The 17,891-nt window shown below is 32.5% G+C and overlaps 1 protein-coding gene across 7 annotated transcripts in view; it reads left to right on the top strand.

The window, feature by feature from the left end:
- The window catches only part of ATM (ATM serine/threonine kinase), a 125,271-nt gene that overhangs the window by 13,142 nt on the left and 94,238 nt on the right, over positions 1–17,891 (top strand). For 5 of the 7 annotated variants that reach the window (XM_039883165.1, XM_039883162.1, XM_039883166.1 and 2 more), the window contains 13 exons: positions 3,045–3,210; positions 3,862–4,100; positions 5,721–5,884; positions 7,257–7,426; positions 8,068–8,439; positions 8,961–9,155; positions 9,964–10,059; positions 10,982–11,207; positions 13,472–13,597; positions 14,152–14,277; positions 15,195–15,284; positions 16,302–16,473; positions 17,226–17,425. In XM_039883165.1, coding sequence (XP_039739099.1) covers positions 3,045–3,210; positions 3,862–4,100; positions 5,721–5,884; positions 7,257–7,426; positions 8,068–8,439; positions 8,961–9,155; positions 9,964–10,059; positions 10,982–11,207; positions 13,472–13,597; positions 14,152–14,277; positions 15,195–15,284; positions 16,302–16,473; positions 17,226–17,425 — 2,342 coding nt within the window. Of the gene's footprint in view, positions 1–3,044; positions 3,211–3,861; positions 4,101–5,720; positions 5,885–7,256; positions 7,427–8,067; positions 8,440–8,960; positions 9,156–9,963; positions 10,060–10,277; positions 10,369–10,981; positions 11,208–13,471; positions 13,598–14,151; positions 14,278–15,194; positions 15,285–16,301; positions 16,474–17,225; positions 17,426–17,891 lie in introns of those variants that run through there. The other 2 variants (XR_005657342.1, XM_039883167.1) reach the window with 2 other exon arrangements.

Below are 17,891 nucleotides of genomic sequence, written 5' to 3' on the forward strand. Positions count from 1 at the left end.
TAATCTTATGGTTTTTCATTGACACCCAAAGTTTACAGTTTACATCAGAGTCACTCTTGGTGGTGTATATTCTATAAGCTTTGACAAACGTATACTGATAAATGTATATCCACCATTAAATTATCATACAGAATAGTTAGTTTCACTGCCCTAAAAATCCTCTGTGCTCCACCTGTTTATCCCTCCCTCCAGTTTCTAACAACCACTGGTCTTTTTACTATCTCCATAGTTTTTCCTTTTCCAGAATGTCATATAATTGGAATCATACAGTATGTAGTCTTTTCAGATTGACTTCTTTTACTTAGTAATATGCATTTATGTTTCCTCCATGTCTTTTCATTGCTTGATAACTCATTTCTTTTTGGCACCGAATAATATTTTATTATCTGGATGTGTCACAGTTTATCCATTCACTTACCGAAGGACATTTCAATGTGCTTCCAAGCTTAGGGAATTATGACTAAAGCTGCTATAAACAACAGTGTGCAGATACATTTTCAAATCATTTGAGTAAATATCAAGCAGTGTGATTGCTGGATTATATGGTAAAAATATGTTTAGTTTTATAAGAAACTGCCAACTTGTCTTCCAAAGTGGTCATTGTTAATTTCTGTATAAAATATCAGTAAATCTTAATTTTATTTGTAATTAATTTTAATTTTAAATAGTTCTAATATTTGTTCTGACACTGCAATGGATTATCTCATACACTCCTATTCAGAGGGTGCAAGCTCTTGCCTTGTGGCATTTGTCCTTGTCAGAGGCTGTCCTCTGTATGACTGGTTTCTTCTCATCCTTCAGGTCTCAGCTTAAATGTCACTGCAATTTTCTGAGTGCTCTTCTAAATTTCTTTTTATTTTTTATCGAAGTACTCTGTTTCCCTCATAATACTTTTGTGAAAATGAACAACACACTTCAAAATAATTCATGGGTTAAAGGAAAAGTCTTGAAATCAAAGCATAATAGAACTGAATGAAAAATGAAAGTTACAACATATCAAAATTTGTGTACTGCAGTTAAGTTTTGTCAAAAGGGTAATTTATAGCATTAAATGTCTACATTAGAAAAAAGGAAGGATCTTAAATCAATGATAAGAGTTTCCATCTCAAGAAACTAGAAAAACAAACCCAAAATCTTCCAGCAGAAGAGCAGAAATAAATGAAATTGAAAACAAAGAAACACTGGAGAAAAGTTTATGAAACAAAAAGCTGATTCTTTGAAAACATAGAACCTCTAGCAAGAGTGACTAATATAAAAACAGAGGACAGAAATTAATGATATTAGGAATGAAATGGGATATAATTGCAGATCCTGCAGCTATTAAAAAAATAAGGGAACACTGTGAAGAGCTCTACACACATAAATTTGACAACTGAATTTAAATAGACCAATTTCTTAAAACCACACACCATCAAAACTCACACAATATGAAATAGATAATCTGAATGGTTCTTTAACTGCTAAAGAAATTGGACTTATAGTTTAAAACTTTTCACAAAAGAAATCGCTCTTACCACTTCTATTCAACATTGTACTGGAGGTTCTAGCCAGGATAATTAGGCAAGAAAAGCAAATAAAAGGCATACAAAAGAAGCATGCTTTGCAGATAGCATGCTTGTCTTATAAAGTCCCAATCTACATTTTATTATGTAATTTGGGATTTTATTTTATTTTCTTGACTCTAGAAACTCCTTTTTAACATCATGTTTAACCATCTGCTCTGAGCTTTTTCTGTCATTGAATTCATGGAGGAGGTAAAATCATCTGAAGGCTTTTTTGAAGAAGTTGGTCTTTATTCTTCTGAGCTTTTATTGATGTCTTATATATGTTTTTTACCATTTAACTAGGGCAGTATGTGGATTCTTTTAGAATTGGGGTAATTACCCCCAACTAACATAATAGCCCTGAAGCTTGAGCTTTCATCAGAGACAATTGCATTTTGGGTTTTCCTATTTCACCTCTCTGCTCCTGGCAAGTAATAAGAGGGAAATGATCAAGATAACCCCTCCTTTTTTCTAATCTCCAAATTTGTATGTATTAATGTAAATTTTTTTACCATAATGTAATGTATGTAGTGGGTGTAGAGTTCTATAAACTAACGTCAGATATGATGGGAATCATTTGAAAATCATTTTGTTTGGTTTTGTTTTTTTTTTACTATTTAATGTTTGAGGTATTTATAGTGTTCTTATTCTTTTTTTTATATTGCTTATTTTAAACTATTTCTGTAGAATCATGTACCATCCACAGTGGAAAAGGAAGCTACTCATAGGTATTCTTACTTTACTGAGGAGTTTCTTATTCTCTCTTTATGGGAAGAAGATCATGCGTTAGCAACTTTGCTTTTCATTGTGTTAGGAGATAATTCTCAAAGCATCTCACATTTCTGCAGATGTTATGAGCGGACACACTACTTTTTTCTAGACTATTTTTTAAAGTATTCTTGTATAGTGAGTCTTGGAAGATAGGGATGATGATGGAGATAACTGATAGTTTCCTCCAGAGCAAAGGACAGATTTGCTTGCAGCCCATTCGTTATAAAGACTTGGGATTTCTCTCCTGTAACGTAGCTCATCATTTGTACTTGTGTCACCTGTCCCTCTTCACGTTGCCTTGGGATTGAGGAATTTATGCAAAAATGAAAGTACTCTTACTACTCTTATTGCTGTGAGAAATAAGTTCTCCATTATTAGTCAAACAGCATTAAAACAAAACAAAACTTGGAGTGTGCACTGTGTCAAGTGCTTTGTTAGGCCTGTATGAGGGAACATAGGATTAGAGAAGGAACATAGGGAAGTTTATCTGAAGTCTGGTTTTTAAACTGGTGTTTGCGTTCTCTGTAGCTGTTCCTGTCTTGAAGGCAATTTATATAAAATACAATGAAAGATTGACAGAATGCTTTTATTTATTAAATATAAGTATAATTTTAATCTTTTTTACATGTGGGATTGTTGAAATTTAAATTGAATTGTGACGTTTAAGTTAAATAATTTGATCGGTTTCTTTTTAAAAATATAACATACATTTTTGTTTGTCTTTTCAAGAATTATTCTCTGTGTACTTCAGGCTGTATCTTAAACCTTCTCAAGACATTAATAGAGTTTTACTGGCTAGAATAATTCAAGCTGTGACTAAAGGATGCTGCTCACAAACTGATGGATTGAATCCCAAATTTTTGGATTTTTTTTCCAAGGCTATTCAAAATGCAAGGTAATCTAATCTCTTTTTGTTTCGTTTTATATTGAAGATCCATTTGATCTTGGAAGACTGTGTTTTAGATTCAGTAACTAAAAATACTACCAATTTTTTAAAAATTGGCTCATTGTAGTAGAACTAGTGGATTTCCAAAGAAAATATTAGGTCCAGTACTTTCTGAATATCCAATATACAGAACATGAAAGGATGTTCTTTCTTCAGTGAGAGATCTGTCTTTTCTAATGACAGGAAGAGCTAAATATCCTCAAGTAGTTTTATTTTCCCCATTTTTGAGGATAAGAATAAAATAGTATATTTTGGAAGTATCAATATCTTACATTTGTGTGGCATTAACCAATTTATAATGTAAAACATTTTATAAATGGTAGGTATTACAAAACAGTTTCGTGTAATTTTATACAATATTTCAGTAGCAGGGAGAGCAAACAGGAATAATCTTTAGCATCAAATAAGAATTTTTGTTGTTGTGTAGTGCTGCTATGATGTTTTTTTTTCTGAATAGTTCTGAAATTAATGCTATTGTTATTTGAAAATTAGATTTTTTTCATTGTGCAATTTCATAACTGTCGTCACTTTGTGTATCCACATTCCCCCCCTCCCTGCCCTCTGTTATACCAAGTTGAGTCTGTTTATTTTCTGTTACAGACAAGAAAAGATCTTTGCAGGTCTAAATCATATCTTAGCAGCATTTATTATCTTCCTCAAGACTTTAGCTGTTAATTTTCGAATTCAAGTGTGTGAATTAGGAGATGAAAATCTTCCTACTTTGGTTTATATTTGGACTCAACACAGACTTAATGATTCTTTAAAAGAAATAATTATTGAATTATTTCAGCTGCAAATTTATATCCATCATCCAAAGGGAGCCAAAACCCAAGAAAAAGGTATAAAGGAAATTTTTGCTGTTTTAAATTTGCTTCTTCATTGAAATATAGAGGCTTAAGTATGAAATTTGTACTTGGTAGGAGGTTATGACCATCTTCTGAATTCCTGTGTTTGGTAATAGTATTTGTCATAATGATAGTGTTCACACTTTTTTTTTTAGATTTTGAAGCTGTGGTAGCTAATCATATGACTTACCATTTGTTTAGTACAATGCTAGATATTATGAAAAATACAAACATAAGACACTGTTTCCTCTAGGAGCTGATTATGCAGCAATAATTAGCTGCTAAGAGGTATGACACAGACTAAAAAAATTTAGAGAAGACAGGATTTTGTTTACATATAGCTTTTATTAGAAAATAAAATAGATAAATGTGGACTGAGAAGATATTAGAGAAAGAGAAGATATTAGAGAAAGTCTGAGATTTTGATAGAGTTGATTTGAGAAAACAACCAATTTGATTAGTCAGTTCCTGAGGAAGATATGTACATAGAGACTCATAGTTATTTCAATCCGCTGTTTGCTATGAAAACCAGAAATGAATAACCCATTTAGCCTTGATTTCTTTACATTTGTCTTTTATCAAGAGAGTATTGCTTGGTGTAGCTCCATTCAGTAGATAGGAACTTTATTGGGTGGAACTGGAACTGAATGAGTTTCCTCATGCTCAGGCTACGTTTGCCTTTGGGCTTGTTCCAGCCTATGGACCAATTCATCATGGCTAGTTTAATGACCTTATTAAGAAATCATGCTTCAATGAGTAATGGCAGCTAAAACGGGAGAAGTATTATAGCCACTTTTATGTATGTTTCATGAGTTCTAGTATTTATGGTTACATGTATTTGTAGCCCATGAAACCACTGTGAGTCAAAAAGTGGTGACTTTTCTTAGTTTTTCATCTTTCACATAGTCTCACCAGGATGAAAATCAGGCTTATTAGGAGATGGTATGACATATATAGAGTTGTAGTTAACTGCATATTTAGGATGAATTAAATATCGGCAGATTGATGAAGCTGCCAGAAATGCTAATGTAGTTTTAGGCTACGTTAATAGATTTCATGGGTTTTTGTTTGTTTGTTTTGGGGAAGTAATAGCCCATTGTTCCCCATACTGGTCAGTTCACAGTCAGCGTATTATGTTCACCAGATTTTGTAGAGTGAGCATTTTAAGAGGGCCTTAAGTTGACTGGAGTGTGTCCAGGGAAAGAAGACTGGGATGATGACAATTCTGGATGTCATTTGTGTGCTAAAGGAACTGGTAATGTTTTTCATTTCAACTAAGATAGAGAACTTGGTCCTCATGTAAAAGAGGGAATATATTAATTGTATTTGCCTTAGGGAAGAGAAGATATTAGAGAAAGTCTGAGATTTTGATAGAGTTGATTCGAGAAAGATCAGAATATAAAGAATATTAAAATAAATACAGTTTACTATGTGTGAAATAGACACCTTTTTTTAGTAGAGCTTGTCAAGGATATTGTCAGAAGAGGCATTAGTACTGAATTGAAGGTTGGACCAGATGTTTTCTAATGTTTCCACCTTAACAGATGAATAGTTTTGTGAGAGTTGGCAGTACAAATGGAGTGTATATATAAACTATAACTTTTTAAATTACAGGTGCTTATGAATCAAGAAAATGGAGAAGTATCTTATACGACTTATATGACCTGCTAGTTAATGAGATAAATCATATAGGGAGCAGAGGAAAATATTCTTCAGTATTTCGTAGTATTGCTGTCAAGGAAAACTTGATTGAATTGATGGCAGATATCTGTCACCAGGTACAGTAGTAGGTCTTGTCACATTTTGAAATTTCCCATTAATTTTTCTTTTCCTGGGCTTTTTAAATCTGCATTCTGATTTAAAAAAAAAAATGTAAAATTGCTCTACATATAACTGCTCCTTTCAAAACACCATAAATATTTGGAATTGCCTTCTCACCAGAAAAGATAACTCTGCTACATATATAAACTGATGAACTTTTCCATTCTTAAAAGATTGTCTGTAGGAAATAAGTTCACCTTAACCCTAAAGTTTCTTCTTTTTATTCTGAGTTAGATATCACATAGCATAAAATTCACTATTTTAAATTCACTATTTCAACATGTGTACCCATCACCACTACTCAATTCTGGAACATTTTCCATCAGCCTCAAAACAAACTTTGTACCGATTAGCAGTCAGTCCTAATTCCCCACTTCTCCTAGTCCCTAGCAACCAACCACTAATCTATTTTCCGTCTCTATTAATTTAGCCTATTTTGAACATTCCATATAAGTCAGCGGTCTCCAGCCTTTTTGGCACCAGAGACTGGTGCTCCTATGAGAATCTAATGCCTAATGATCTGAGGTGGACCTGAGGCGGTGATGCTAGTGCTGGAGAGGGGCTGCAAATACAGATGAAGCCTCACTTGCTGCCTGCCACTCACGTCCTGCTGTGTGGCCTGGTTCCTAATAGGCCATGGACTGGTACTGGTCCGCAGCCCAGGGGTTGGGGACCCTGGGTGTAAGTGGAATCATACAATATGGCCTTCTTTCACTTAGCATAATGCCTTCAAGGTTTATTCATGTTACACTATGAATCGGTATTTCATTTCTTTTTATCACTGATTGATACTCAGTTGTATGGCTATGTTACATTTTGTTTATCCATTCATCAGTTGATGGCTTAATGTTCTTTTTAAAGATTTTTTAAAAAAATATAGCTAACATATAAAATTGCACTAGTTTCAGAAGTGTACACCATAGTTATTTATTAATGTTTCTTAAGTAAAACTTTTCCCCCAGACATTTGATTAACATCCTAGATAATTTCATTTGTCAAATATTTTATTAATGCTAAATTTATGATTTAATTCCTTTGAAAATAAAGGTTTTTGCTTTACTTTTACATATCTTGGTGTGCTTAGTAAATGTTACGAGGAAATAAAACTAACACTTTATTTGATAATATTTGCTTTCTGGAGAGCCATTACCGTCATGCAAAATGTTTGCTCATTACTATATGATCATATTTATATATTTCTATAACTTATTACTCTTGCTTTATGATATCCCTGTATCTTCATTTGAGGAAGAACAATCTTTTCCAAATGAACAATTAGAAAACAATAGCAATGTAAAAAAAATAGGTTTTCCTTTTTTAATTTTACAGGTTTTTAATGAAGATACCAGATCTTTGGAAATTTCTCAGTCCTATACCATCACACAAAGAGAATTTAATGCTTACAGTGTACCTTGCAAAAAGAGGAAAATAGAATTAGGCTGGGACGTAATAAAAGATCATCTTCAGAAGTCACAGAATGATTTTGAACTTGTGCCTTGGTAAAATGTCACTTTTTTCCTCTTTCAGTGTCATTTTAGTCTCATTTAGTTTTTCTGTAAGACCTCGGACAGAATCTTTTAATATTATTAGCTAGAATTAGGTCATTTGTCTACTTCCAAACCGGTCACTGACAAAGGAGAAGGTGGTCCCAGGACGCGCTGAGATCAGCCACTATGGCTCATCTGCTAGGGTCAGGGACAGGGCCACCTTTCTTAAGCATATTACCATAACAAGGAAGAAGGGAGAATGGCTGTCTAGTAGGCAATTAGTGTGTGCCTCATGGAACCCACTGAGTTGTACACCTCAACACAAAGAGATGTTAGCATATGTAGCACCTGCTAATAGGATTAGATTAGGAAGAAAGTAATTTAATAATCTTTTAACAATCTATGTTTTAACAACCTAAGGGAAATATATGAGAGCTTACCCAGGTAGCCAGAAAAGTTGTCAGTCTTCTTGCCACTTTAGGAAATAGGGCCTAATAAAAATTAAGAGTCAGTATACTCTTGAGATTAGTATGGAAAATGATGATGGTGATACTCTAGTATATTATAATGGTAATGTGTCTATATATTTATTTTCTTTTAACTTGTTAATGGAATAGAATAATTTTCAAATTAATTATATTTTTTTCTTTTAGGTTACAGATTACAACCCAATTAATATCAAAATATCCTGCAAATTTACCTAACTGTGAGCTGTCACCATTATTAATGATACTACACCAGCTTCTACCTCAACAGCGACGTGGGGAACGCACACCATATGTGTTACGATGCCTTATGGAAGTTGCTCTGTGTCAAAGCAAGAAGTCAGATCTCGAAAGCTCACAAAAGTCAGATTTATTGAAACTCTGGATTAAAATTTGGTCTATTACCTTTCGCAGGATAAGTTCTGAACAAATACAAGCTGAAAACTTTGGCTTACTTGGAGCCATAATTCAAGGGAGTTTAGTTGAAGTTGACAGAGAATTCTGGAAGTTATTTACTGGATCAGCCTGTAGACCTTCATGGTAAGTTGTCTATGCATTGTATGAGATTTTGCAGTTTTCATTGCGTGTGTGTGTGTGTGTATGTGTTGTGTGTGTGTGTGTGTATTTCCCAACCCCCTGATTTTTAGAGTTTGTAACTTCAGTTAAAGATTGTTAAATTCTATTTCAGATGCTTTTTGATGCTTATCCAGGAAGTGCAGATAAATAAATGCAAATTTAGTTTCAGATGTGGAGAAGTTACTAAGGCCAGTTTTAAAGAATTAAGTGTTTAAATATTTTTGTCTGTAATTTGACAATTACTTGTTTGCTCAGGATTCATAAACCTTATATTTTAATAGTACTACGTCCTCTAATCAGGAATTTTCTTAAATGCAGTCAAACTTTTTACACTTTCTTGTGTTCATCTAGTCAACAGAAGTATACAACATGTCCACCATGTGCCAGGCACTGTCCTAAGCATTGGTGGCCTGGTGATAGACAGTCAAGGTTTCTGTCCTCAAAGAGATTACTTTTAACATTAATCATCTTTTGTTTTGTTATAGTCCTGCAGTATGCTGTTTGATGTTGGCACTGACCATCTGTGTGGTTCCAGAAACAGTAAAAATGGGAATGGAGCAGAATATATGTGAAGTAAATAGAAGTCTTTCTTTAAAAGAATTAATAATGAAATGGCTCTTATTCTATCAGTTAGAGGATGACTTTGAAGACAGGACAGAGCTGCCTCCAACTCTTCACAGGTAATTTGAGTTCATTAGCATGTTGAGTTCATTAGCTGTTTTTTGGGGTTTGTTTTATAAGGTGCCCTCAATTATTTTAAGAAACTAGATGGTTTTATTTCACAGTGATAATGCAGGATTTCCCAGAGCTAGCCCTAAAAATATTAAGTAGTCCCCTTGTTTTTACAGCGTTCTGCATTTTTGTACCTGGATCTTTGTCCAAGTACTTTGTTCTTGTCTCTCTGTCTAGTCAGTGAGGATAAGGGCTTAGGATGTGCACAAAGAATATACATGTAACTCTGAGCACTTATGTGACCCTTCGTGACCTTCTGTAAATAGGTCTGTCTGAACATATATTCGGTTCCAGTGTATTCTGGAATCATAATGACAGTATCTTCTGAGTGAAATGTGAAATCGGTGGTGGGAGGAGAAACGAGAAAAAGACAAAATGGGACTTAGCACTAGGATGAGGAGCAGCTTGCCCACTTAAGCTTTCCATAGTTAGTAATTGGAACTGAATGGTTGGAGAACAGACCCTGGATCCTAGTGCTTTCACTTTAATTTCATAATTATTTTGTTTCAGAAATGAGCTTTAAAAATTGGACATGTTTCTGCTTCTAGGAAGTATTGAGAACAATAGTAACAAAAAAATGTATGCACTCTAAATAATTCTTTCAGATGTTAAAAAATTCCTTATAGATGAAAGCAATTTTAATTTTGAATGCAAATTTTAGAGGTCAGTATTAAAGCCAAACATGGATGTTTAATTTAAAGACTACTTTAGATGACTTTTGGTCTTCTAAGTAAAGGTTTTTAATTTGCTTTACAGTGATTTTCCTCATCTTGTACTGGAGAAAATCCTTGTGAGTCTCACTATGAAAAACTGTAAAGATGCAATGAATTTTTTCCAGAGTGTGCCAGAATGGTATGTTGTCTAACAGAGTTCTGTTAAGATATAGCTTTAATTGCAAAGATAAATAATTTTAGCAGAATAGTAACTACATCTTAAAAATTATGAACTAAATTGGTCAAGTTAAAAAAAAATCACAACTGTTAGCCAGGGAAAAGTTTCTTTTAATTCAGTGTTTGCAATTTATTTGCTGTAATTTTAGATCTAGTTTATTATTTTTTAATGCTTTATAGTGTGACATGTGACATTTGCTAATGGAAGAAGTAGAATGGTTACGATGGGAAATTAAGAACAAAAAAATTATGTGAAACGAGTTCCTTAAAGGTATGACTCATTTTTATATGTCAATTAAAATCTGATTTTGTTAGCTTTAAAAACTAATGATAATCGAGGAAACGGAAAACAAAAATGAATCCAAAAACCTCATTTTAGTTGATTGACTCAAAGGGTTATGTTTATTACTGTGACTGAAGATGACGCATTGGCATGTTTATTACTGTGACTGAAGATGACGCATTGGCATGAAGATTGGCATGAAGAATCTCCTTCAAGAGGGCATAAGATGAAAGAAATTCTACATGTTGGAGAAATCAGAGATTGAAAAGGGAAATGTTTTTAGATAATGTTATTCTTCAGGTTTATACCTGGTGTTATGGTGTTCTTTTTAATACTTTAGGGGGGGATTTATTTTTGAGATCATAACTTATATTTCTTTTGTCCATCTATTAGTAAAATTTGCTACTGAATAACGAAATTTGATACAAGTACGTACCAAAGTCCAAAGAAGAGAAGCATTTAAAAGAATAATTAATTGTATAAGCAGTCTTTGAATAATGTAGACTCTGAGTTAATGTTTTCATTTGTAATATATTGGTGCTGTATGAAGGTAAAGTATAAGGTAGTTTGATTATAACTTAAAGATCTTACTTTCTTGAAGTGAACAACACCAAAAAGATAAAGAAGAGCCTTCATTCTCAGCAGTTGAAGAATTATTTCTTCGGACAACTTTTGACAAGATGGATTTTTTAACCGTTGCGAAAGACTGTGTTTTAGAAAAGCACCAATCCAGTATATGCTTTTCTGTCCACCAAAATCTCAAGGAATCACTGGATCGCTATCTTCTGGGGTTGTCAGAACAGCTTCTAAATAACTACTCGTATGAGGTGAGATTTTCAAAAAAATATTAAAGCCTGTATTTGATTCCACTTTGGTAGACTGTTAGGAAGAAGAAATGAACAGGAAAGGCACTAAGAGTGGTGAGAAACTTCCTTTAAAAGCATAGTGACAGTACATGTCTGCATGTTGAGAAAACAGGAAAAAAGGAAAACTGATGAATAATTTGGTATTTTCAATGTACCAAGATTCTGGTAGACACTAAAGAAGTAGAATTCTTTAGGCGAGTTAATGGGGAATGATAATGGTTTTGAGCATAGCAATTATTTGATGAAAAGAACTTCGCATTAAGTGGTGGGAGATGTTACAATAAAAGGACATAATTGAAACTGATCTAATAGATTTTGGTGGTGCTCGAAGAGGCAGAAGTGTTTATTGTAATAAATGAACTAGCAGTCACCCATATTTTAGAAGTCATGTAGTAATTTCTCATATCACTTCCGTTGTCCTCTTAAAATTCTCTTCATGTGTGCTATTGTCTTGCCAAAACTCCCATGTTTTCTACCCATTTCTATATGTTCGAATCATCCACATGTCAAAATCCTTGCTAAAGCCTTTCTTAGATAACCTCAGCCATAATAATTCATCTTTTAATTTTTATAGTACTTAATATTTCTGTTTTTAAATGACAGCATTTTCTTTGTACCATAATTTGTGTATATGTTTTATATACAAATGTTTCTTATATCATGTTATAAGCTCCTTAAAGGACATATTTTTTTAATCTTTATATCTGCCATGATGCCTTGTTACATGGTAGATGATAAAATATTTGTTGAATAAAATAAAACCTAAAAGCTACTCAAATGAGTGAATTCAGTATTTAGAGATAGTGAGCTAAAGAGCCAGAGAAGGGGCAGTGTGCCTATTTCATCTATCTGCCTTACCCTCAATTCTGACATTCTTCTGGATCACAGTTGTAACAACTTCCATTACAAAATAACACGGACTTCTGTGTTTTCCCCTAAAATGCCATTACCTACAATATAGGATCAAAAAATCCAAAAATCTTATTTTTCTGGGTAGTCTTTGCAAATTCTTACATAATTCTATAAAATTGGCTAAAGCAGTATCTACTTTGAAAAATATTTGTGCTTGTCCATGGAGTCTAAAAAGCTGAATAAATCAAGGTTCTTGTTCTTTAGAAGCTCAAAATGTCATTTTAATGTCTCAGTATGAATCTAATTTCTGTTTATGTTCTAAGACACTTATTTGCCTATCATATTTTTCCTTCTTATCTCAAATAGTTAAGGGCCAGGTGTGCAGTACACTGTGCCACTTTAAGAGGAGAGATCTTAGCCATTAGGAGATAACTTCTATTTTTCCTGAGAATTCTGGTTATCACAACTCTGCAGATCCTTCTCTCTCTCTCTCTTTTTTTTTTTTTTTCAATTTTAAACGATTTATTTTGGAATTAGGATCATGGTTCATGTTGACTTCACATATGGAATTTAATTTTTTTAAAGCATTTTATTATTAGTTTCAAGTATACAGTACATTGGTTAGACATTTATGATTACCCTGTCACTCCTCTAGCTCTACACCTAGCCATTACATTACTGCTGACTATATTCCCTATGTCGTGGTTCTCATCCTCAAGACCATATCTCAATTACTAATTTGTACTTCTTTAGCCCTTCACCCCTTTGTCCAAGCCCCCCAACTCCCCTCCCCTTTGGCAGTCACCAGATTGTCCCCTGTATTTGTGAGTCTGTTTTTTGATTAGTTTGTTAATTTTGTTCCCTTAGATTCGATATATAAGCAAATCCATATGGTATTTGTCTTTTTCTGACATATTTTGCTCAGCATAATAACCTCTAGGTCCATCCATGTTGTTGCACGGGTTAGGACTTCATTTTTTTTTTTCATGGCTGAGTAATATTCCATCGTATATGTGAACCATGACTTTTTTATTCAGTCGTCTGTTGATAGGCGTTTAGGTTGCTTCCATATCTTGGCTGTTGTGGATAGCACTGGATTGATCATAGGAATGCATAGATTGTTATGAATTAGTATTTTGATTTTCTTTGGAAAATACCTAGAAGTGGAATTACTGGGTCAAAAAGTAGATCATTTTTAATGCAGAGATCTCTTAAATGCTTTTTAGAGATGATTGGAATTATGCCACTATTAATTCAATTAATTGAACTTTTATTTCTTAATATATACATAAAGTTTGTTCTTATATGAGATAATCATAGAGTACTCAAAATTATTTATGAACTATATATATTTATTTGTGTTTTACTTTAAGACTACAAATACAGGAACGCTTGTTCGGTGTTCAAGTCTTTTGGTGGGTGTTCTTGGTTGCTATTGTTTCGTGGGTGTCATAACTGAAGAGGAAGCATATAAATCAGAATTATTCCAGAAAGCTAAGGTAGGAGAATTTATGCAAATAAAATTCTGGATTAAGTTGAAGGAAATATATTCATGGGAAAATTGGTGTATTTATTTGGAAAACATAAATTTTATGTAGGTTAACCCTTTCATTTATGCAATCTGATAAGAAATGATACTATGTGTCTTTAACATTTGAAATTATTTTAAGCCAACTATAAATATAGTAATTGAAATAATATCACATTAAAATTTAATCTCATTAACAAAAATATTGTTTTTTATCTGTACTTTTAAAAGTTTTTCCTATGATCAATTATCCTAAATAATCCATAACTGTGAGTGTTAATCAGGTAGGTCCACAGCATGAAACTTATTTCATCTCTGGGTACTACTCTGTCAGTTGTATGATTTATAAGAACAAGGTATAAGATTTGTCATTTAGAAAAATTGTTTATAATTTTTAATTATACTATAAACCAAGTATAACTTCTTGAAGCACTTAATTTTCCCATTAAGTAAAACTTTAAAAAGGAATAACTAAACTATAATTTTAACCAGAATTTGGATTTTTCCTTCTTTTATTTTTAATAGTCTCTAATGCAGTGTGCAGGAGAAAGTATCACTCTGTTTAAAAATAAGACAAATGAGGAATCTAGAATTGTTTCCTTGAGAGATATGATGCATCTATGTACAAGGTGCTTATGTAACTGTACCAAGGTAAGATGTTCTCTCTACTTGACAGTATAGCCTAACTGAGGGGTTGGTAACTGGTTGGTGTTATTTTTTTCTTTTTTGGTCCATTCATAAGTTTATACACTGATTTAAAATTAAATTGGTAAATAAAGAGTAGTATCCAGAGGAATAAAGTAATAGGTACTCTGAATTCCTCATTAAACTAATTTCATCATTTCAGGAAGGTTTCTGAGATGATCTTCCCATTTTTAAGTACTTACTATAGAGGTGACTCTTTTATTGCCAGGATATTTTCATTTAATAAAAATTTGTTGACTGCTAGCTATGTGATGTGCATACCACGATACCAGGGCTAGTGAGCACCACAAAGATAAACAATTCTGGCACATAACATTACTCCTTTTGTCCAGAGAGTCTTACATAAAATTTGGTAGAAAGAGTGCTGCTGTGTGTAGTCTTTGTTTTGATTTAGAGTGGGCCTGACAGGTACCTAAGCCAGGCCAGAGTGTGGATAATAATTGGATACATTTTTGGAATCTAATATTAAGTACATGGCCATACATTAATATTATCAGCATGTATTTTTGGTTTTGTAATGTGTTTTTTTATGTTTTATTACAAGTGGGGAAGGAGAGAAGAGGAAGAATAAGTTACAATTATTGCTTATGTGTACGATCATTAGCTGGTATTTTACTTTAATGTCATTTATGTACAATGAAAGATATGTGCTATAGTTATTATTAGTCTAAGAAAAGAGATTAGTATTTTTGAAGTAATTTATATCTTAGCCCCAGTAGTAAACTTTTTATCCATGCTTCTTATGATAATTTCCAGTATAAAGGAAAATCTACAGTTCATTCAAGATAGAGAAAATATTATCTGCCAAGAAAAATTTTTGTTTTTCTTTGTTTGCATGTTTTTTTTGTTTGCCTTAATTACAGCACAATCCAAACAAAATTGCATCTGGCTTTTTCCTACGATTGTTAACATCAAAGCTAGTGAATGATATTGCAGATATTTGTAGAAGTTTAGTAAGTATGCTTCCTGTTTTAATACTGTATTTTATTGATTATAAGATGCTTTTTTTTTTCCATTGAAACCTCTCTTAAATAAGGATACATCTAATATATGGCATCTTATGTTTTTTAAATGTGGATATTAAAATTACTTGGTTGAGGGGGAGGATATTATTGATTGCTTTTTAATATCATTACCTAGCATAGTGCTTGGCTTTTAGTTTCTCAATAAATAAAATAGACTGAATTATTAGATATTAATCATCCAGGCTCATACCTATTTCTGTGCGACACTATATCAAAATTCAAAATAATTCTCTATCCTTAAAAATAACAAAAACCTTGCCAGACGGGGAACATATTCTCATTGTGGCATTTATATTTCTTCCACACAAACGAGCTTTTTCCATACATACTTTTTTGTCTGGAACAGTACATGGCACACTTAGAAGATACTCAAATATCTAATGAGTGAAAAAAAAATTCCTTAATTTATTTTCATTTAATAATAAATCTTGATAATTTTTCCATGTTGCTACATTGTGTTATACCTGACTTTTTTTTTTTTTTTTTTTTAGCAGTAGCATATGTATTTTTAGCCCATCAGGTCTTAATTAACATTTTAAGTAGTTTTTTTTTCTTTACGGTCACAAAGAATTCTGTGTTAAAGTTTCTTGCACTTTTGTCTACTTGTATTTGTGCTTATGAAAGATTTAGGATAAACTCTAGAAATGGAATTACTTTTTCAGAAGGAATGTGAATTTTACTTTTACTGGCTACAATCATTGTCCTCTAAAATAGTCATACCAATGTATAATTTTCCCTAGACTCTTACCAATTTTAGGTAGTATAAAATAAGTATGAGAAATTATTTGTTCAGATTGCATATTATTCTGTTAGTGGGCATTTAATAGAAATAATACTGCAGTGTTCATAACACATGAACCTTAAATTGTTTGATTAGGTGAGTTTTAATGACAGCATGCTTCTGAAAGAAGTCAACCTGAAAAAACATTTTTCTTTTCTTTGAAGTCATCTTTTATCAAAAAGCCACTTGACTATAAAGAAGTAGAATCAATGGAAGATAACACTAATGAAAATCTAATGGAGATGGAGAATCAGTTATCCATGAGTGTATGTAGTGATTTCCCTGCTAGTAGTGTTAGTGATGCAAATGAATCTGGAGAGAGCCAGCTTACTATCGGTAAATACAAATTTACTGTTTGGGATTTCTTTTACCTCTTTGTGTTGATTTGACATCACAAAAGGCCTCATACATACCAATTTTATGCTCATTTTATTTCCTTTTAGTATAGTCTATTAGGATTGTTCCTTTCTACATTAGATTCTTTGATTGTTTAAATTTATTAGTTTCCTATTCTATATAGAGAAAATTTTAAATAATTACTAAAGAAAATCATATGATAGATTATTTGGAAAATAGAAAACAGAAGAGTAAAAAAAGCACCCATAATGCCATCACTTTTAGCCTTTTTCCTGTCATTTCTTTACAGACCCTTTGAAAATTGTAATCAGCATCAACATTCAAATGACTTCCAATACCTTGTTTTCTTCAAATGTTAACTTATAAGCATTTTTTTCATTTAGCTACTAATATTGATAATCATACTCAGTAACGGCCTCATAATATCCCAATTAACATATATACCATAATTTACTTGACCATTCATTACAGTCAGAAATTTAAGTTTCTATTTCCCCATAATTAACAGTATTACAGTAATGTTTGTTTATACAGCTTTTTAAAAATAGATTATTGATGACAGATTCCTTCAGTAACCTTTTATGAAGAATTTTGAGGCTTTCAGTGTGTAACCAATTTCACTGTAATTTTGTTTTCCATATGCTTTTTTTTTTTTTTTTTTGGTAGAGGGGAAGACATTTGAGTGTCAACATATGTGGTTGTTTAGTTTACCAAGTGCTTTTTCCTTTTAGGGGCCATGAGTCCTTTAGCTGAAGAACATCTGTCAAAGCAAGATCTACTTCTTTTGGATATGGTCAGGTTCCTGTGCATGTGTGTAACTACGGCTCTTACCAATACTGTGTCATTTAGAGCAGCTGATATTCGGAGGAAATTGTTAATGTTAATTGATTCTAGCATGCTAGACCCTACTAAACCGCTACACCTACACATGGTGAGTTAAGTGAAATGAAAAAGCTCTTCAGTTCTGTGTGGTATTGCTGTTAAATGAAGTGGGCTGACGTGAGAATCACATAGTACCTTTGAAGACTTGAAATCACTTCCTTGAGAAACGAATCTGAGACTAGTTATAAAATACACTTCTTTTATGTGCTGTGAAAAAAATTTAAGAGGATACTGAAATATTAAAACTTGGACTTTGGATAGATTTATTATACTCGAGTATCATTAATTATTATAAATTATTTTAAACTAGGCTAAGAAGCACAGCTCCTGAATGTAAAAATAGTGCTTAAATAATGTAGCAGTTGAAGTTTGAATCTCGCCTTGACCTTAGTTTACTTTCTTTAAATTTTTTATTGTAATTTCAAAGTGATAACAAAGTTACAGTACTATAAGAACTTCATATTCCCTTCATAAGCTTCTACTGTTAACATTTTACCACATTTGCCTTAGTATTC

The sequence above is a fragment of the Pteropus medius genome, unplaced genomic scaffold (assembly GCF_902729225.1).
Source record: "Pteropus medius unplaced genomic scaffold, Ma_sr-lr_union100, whole genome shotgun sequence".
Lineage (NCBI taxonomy): Eukaryota > Metazoa > Chordata > Mammalia > Chiroptera > Pteropodidae > Pteropus > Pteropus medius.